This window comes from Chondrus crispus, genomic scaffold (assembly GCF_000350225.1).
Source record: "Chondrus crispus Stackhouse genomic scaffold, scaffold_174, whole genome shotgun sequence".
Lineage (NCBI taxonomy): Eukaryota > Rhodophyta > Florideophyceae > Gigartinales > Gigartinaceae > Chondrus > Chondrus crispus.
This window is the reverse complement of record NW_005179043.1, coordinates 142855-148021: the sequence shown is the minus strand read 5'-3', so window position 1 is coordinate 148021 and position 5167 is coordinate 142855. Positions and strand designations below refer to the sequence as shown.

At 47.0% G+C, this 5167-nt stretch overlaps 1 protein-coding gene across 1 annotated transcript; it reads right to left on the bottom strand.

Annotated features, from left to right (window-relative positions):
* Positions 1–1287: 1287 nt before the first annotated feature.
* On the bottom strand, positions 1288–1914 carry CHC_T00003125001 (hypothetical protein). Its single transcript, XM_005714187.1, has one exon. It carries the CDS (start codon positions 1912–1914, stop codon positions 1288–1290), a length of 627 nt encoding a protein of 208 aa, XP_005714244.1.
* Between the last annotated feature and the right edge of the window lie 3253 nt (positions 1915–5167).

The following is a 5167-nucleotide window of genomic DNA, read 5'->3' as shown; positions in this document are numbered from 1 at the left end:
CCATTAACTACTAATTACTAGTTAGCCACCGTACGGATTGTACACGTGTGCCCGTGGCCAAGATCCCGGCTAACGGTTGTGCCACGTGTTACCCGTGGTCACGCCCGTGTTGCCGGCTGTCCCACGTCGGACCCTTGGGGTACTACTGTGAACGGCGGCGGGCGCGTGTACGCCTGCTCGCTACAGTAGCACCCGCCCTCCCGCGCGGTTATCATCTCGCCGGGGGGTTGTGGTACGGAATTGTACTACAATTTCGTGTTGTTGAACGTAATCGGTTAGCGTCTGGCCTGGTGTGAAATGGCATTGCTCGGTGCATTGCTTGTGGTAGAGATGGTCGCTGACGTTGGTGGTGTCTAGGTGTGCCTTGAGCTTTTGCAGGATGTCATATGGGGTCGGTTGTTCGTCTGGCATGAGAAGCAGGTTAATGATATCTGCGAAGATTGTGGCCATCATCTTGCCTATGATGAGGTGTTTGACTCTTGTGTATGTTTTGAGTTCTTGATCGCCGTCGGGGGCTGGCGGGTTGCTTTCGAAGTATTCGATTGCGTCTTGTCTATAGGCTGCCGATCGGATGGCCCGGAGCCATGGTCCGTTGTTGGATCGGTCGAGCTTGGGGATGTCCTTGAGGTCCATGTTTGTGTGGGTTACTGAAGGGACGGTGGGTTGCTTGGGTGGAGGGGGAATGTAAAGGAGTTCGAGGGAGTGGAGCGGGATGTTGATTGATGAGGATTCGAAGAGGATTCGACGTGTGCGTGTGTGTGGTCGTTCCTTTCCGGCTATGTGCGGTGCAGATGCTCGACGACTGCGAGTGCGTGTAGCGCGATCCAGTTTGGTTTCAGTCGGTTGTGATGCGTAGTGGTGCGAAGCGGGCCATAACCTGATGAATCGTAGTCCTCATGGGGTCGTCTTTACTCGTCGTCGCCGTCTCGTGGGTCTAAGTACCGCGAATGACAGACTGTAATGCGGACAGTCTGTCCTTGCGGTCCGTCAAATTTCTCAACTCACAGGGTGGGAGGAATGGTTGCTTGCTGGTCGAGGGCGTATTCGGCAATGTTCTTTCCCTTCTGCGATTTTGGACACGTGGAGAAAGGCTCTGCACACAGGTGTACTACTGTCCACGTGTGCATGAATCCCGATGAGATTTTTCTTTACTTGGTCAGTGATTCGAAATGAAAGGAGATATTCCAGATGTTGGGAGAAAGTATGGAAGACTGGATATATTGTACGATACACTTGTCATTCGTTTATTTTGCAGCTCCCACGATCCACATCCTTTTGCTTCAAGGGTCATGTGATTAGATTGTTGGAAAGGTCTGCTTCAAAGCTTGCAAGACCATTGGAAAGGATCCCTTCAAGATATTCGTATTCCGGCCTGTCTTCGTAGTTCAAACCATATAAGTATTCAAAGAATCTCTGCATCATTGGCATGCGATGGCAGAGTTCTTCTATCGATGTCGCTTTTTGCGCTGCAGCGGCGATTTTGTGAAGAGGTCTAGATCTATTTTCTATGCTATCGCTTTCCCTCACCAGCCGCAGATAGTCCCGCAAAGTGCCAAACCACGGGAGCTGGTTTCTCTCCAATATATTTATCATTGTATGCCCTAAACTGATTAAATCATCTCGCCGCGCATGCTCGTATCCCATGTTCACGAATAGAGAGCAGTACGCTGCCGTTCCTCGATACTTTGGCTGATACGGACTTCTAAACTCGCCAGTCGTTGTGTTTATAAATTGCCTTGAAAGACCAAAGTCGATCAAATGTATGCAGTTGGGGTCCGTGTCTCCGATCAAAAAGTTTTCCGGCTTAATATCACTATGAACATATCCTAGTTCATGAAGAGCCCTGATCCTTCGGATTGCCTGGATCCCGAACTTGAGAATGGATTTCGCTGAAAAATATCGCCCATTTCTCATCATTTTTTCTAAAGAATCGCCGAGTTTTTCCATGGCAATAAAGTTCATCTTTTGATCCGACCCATAGTCATATACTTGTGGGATCCCGCAAATAGGCTTTGGGACTGTCCCCAGCTTTTCAAAAACCTCGACTTCACTCTTAAACCCGCTGGAGGTCCGTTCCGGTTCTATCTTAACAACGCACATACGGCCTGTATTAATGTCGCGTGCCTCATAGGCTGTACCAAAAGAACCGCGTCCAATCACCGTCCCCAGCTCCCATCGGTTTTTGATAACTAAGCCGACGCAATCTTGCTCACACGCAATGTGCGGTTTGGGGAAACCCCTTCCAACTTGAACAGCGAGTGAGAAAATTTTGGCAAGCATTTCTGGAACTAGTCGAAGTTCATGTGCAGCATTGCGAATTTGTCTGCGAAGGTTGCCTCTAGGCTTGCTTACATGATCAATAGTTGCAATCATCATTTTGAATATCGAGTAATTTTGTTGAGATGAGAGAAGTCAGAGTCTCGAAACAAGCATTGAGTAATCTTTATATACGAAAGAGAGGAACAAGTTTCGGTACCACTCTGTGGAGATCTTACATACCAAGACTAGACAGGATTAGTGAGAAAAAACCACTGCGAAATTAAGGTGAACAATTTTAATACTAATTCAACTCTTCTGGCTTTGCAAAATCTTTGTGAAAGCCTTTCAACTGCTATGCCTTCCATTGGCACCGGTGCCTTAACGGCCGCTTGCAGAAAATATACGCACGAAAGAGGCTTAAAACCCATCGATTCTTCACAAGGTTTGCAATTAACGACAACGCCAGTTTCTTCAGCCCCAACATATGCGTACTGCACAGTACATATACTTTTATGTTTCATGGTTTTCACTTTATTCTTTTTGGTCACGACCGCCTCGCAATGTAATTGCTCACAGGACAACTATTATGTTCATTCCTCTAGAAAAGGAAGTTTTCTAGGAAAGAGTTTGAATGGCTTGTATTCCGACCTTGTCTTACTAATTGTTCACTCTAGTATCTATCGGACAGTTGTTCTCACATGGGGACACTTTTTGACTTTTTTTTTTCTCGACTTGCGCTTCCTCCACAAGAAGGAAAAAGATAACCCCACCACAGTACTTGAATTCTGCCCTGGGCCAGAAAAGAACTTTTTGAGAGTTGCATGTTCTTCCTGGTCGTCTTTAGAAATGCCTGGAAAAGAAGCTTTTAAGCAACCTTGAAACTTCGTGTAAAATAACTGCGAAACCAAAAATACCAGCTTAAAAAAGCAATTGGGTACTAAATCTGCATTACTTTTTTAGTCTCTCGATGCATTCAAAACTACTTTCTCGGCATTCTGCAAGATTTCATTGCCAAGGACAAGTATTCACAATTCAGTCGAGTCGAGGAGGGGCCCAACGACTTCATCACCGCTGATTCTACACTCGTGGTACGTGGACACGTGCAAAAATACATCATATTATGAACCCTTCCCGCATAGATTTGGTCAATAAAGTTGATTTAGAATTTTTTAGAATTCCCTCCTATTGCTGTCGAACAGAATTTAAACTTAAAGGACCTCGAGATTAAGCAGCTCTTGAACATGGGAAGAAGTCCTTATCATTTTCGAGCCACACCCACTCCACGGGCACCCATTGTCGCTGGTATCCAATCGAACTGCCCACTCGAAACACTTACGTGTCCAAGCCCTGGAAATGACTCATGAAAAGAAATGACGGGGTACCTTCTTCTAGCAACCATTTCTAGGAGTCTGCGGCGGGATCGAATGGCGCGGTCAGGGTCTGAGTCAAAGACAAATGACCATGATGGGTGCCGCACTTGATCAGGCTAAAAGGTTTTACAGAATGAGATGAATTCAGAAAAGAGGGATCGTCAGAATGTTGTTAGAATTATAATATTGCAAAGGATTGAGAAGCAGGACCAACAAAATAGTAGGTATCGTAGCGAGGACGAGGAAAGCGGATATGCTGCATACCTTTGAAACCCATGCATCGCCAGAAATGACCAAGATGTCATTGCCTGCAGAAGCCACGATAGAGTTATGACCAGGGCTGTGTCCAGGCGTCGGGAAGAAACGAAGTCCAGCTAGTGGAAGCGCCTTGCCCGGAACAACGTGAAATCTAGATTTCGCCACATAGGGAGCAATGCTCTTGGAATACACGGTTGCAATAGCCACTGCAAATTACATCGAGATGGTCAGATATCAGGTTCAGAGTAGCGAATAGGATAAGAAGTGAGTGGATTAAACATACCAAAAAGCTCGGGTTTTATCCTAGCGCTGGGATCCGGTTCTGACGCAGTCCAAAACCTATGCTCTGCCTGACCTATGTAGACGTCCGCCTTAGGAAAAGCAGCCCGTCCGTCATCTAGCAGGAGCCCGTTGACATGATCTATATGTCCATGCGTCAGAACAACAGCGACTATGGTCTTTGCTTGTACTCCTGCAACCCGAAGGTTCCGAAATAACTTCCCAGTTTTTGCAAAGGATGGAAATAACGGATTGGGTCTGGCTCCCGTGTCGACCATGACTCGCTTTCCGCTCGGCATGTCAAGAATGACGACGTTTTGTCCAAAGAAGAAAGGATTGCTGGAGCGAGAGCATTTCTTGTACTCACGGAACACAACCTTATCCGGAGGTGAAAATAGTTGAATAGGGGTGACAGTCGGTCCGTTGGAGACGATTTGACCGCGAATGGCGCCGATATTGAAATTATAAGACCCGGCCTTGCTCCTGTATCCCTTTGAGAATGATAAAGTGATCGCCACGGAAAGAAGTAGGACGACACGGATCATGTTCAATATTGGTGCTTCAAAGAAGAACGCGTTCTTGGGAGGAAGTATTTCTTGTCAGCTGAATAGAGTGGATAGTTTCTCTGTCGCAAACGTCGTTGATGAGTCCTTTTGTAGTGATTGTGACTTATTGCCAACACTCAGTATCGAGTGCGGTGTTCAAAGCGATGCCCTTTTACTTTCCGAGGCTAGCAGACTATTGTACCATATGTACTCTCTCTATGTGCCGGCGGCCCCTAGTGTCCGGCGGCGCTACTACAAGCCTTTGGCCCGATGGCCCCTGAAGTCCTGTCAGTCCTCGAATGCACGCCATGTCGTGCCATACTTGACTAAGCGGCCTTGCGAATTAGGACTAGGAGATAGAGGCATATGTTGTGAAATTTCGGGGGGGAAGACAAAGGGTAGTCTTCCAGTATGTGTAACGGTATCCAAGAGGACAGGGGTCACGCGCAGACTGGG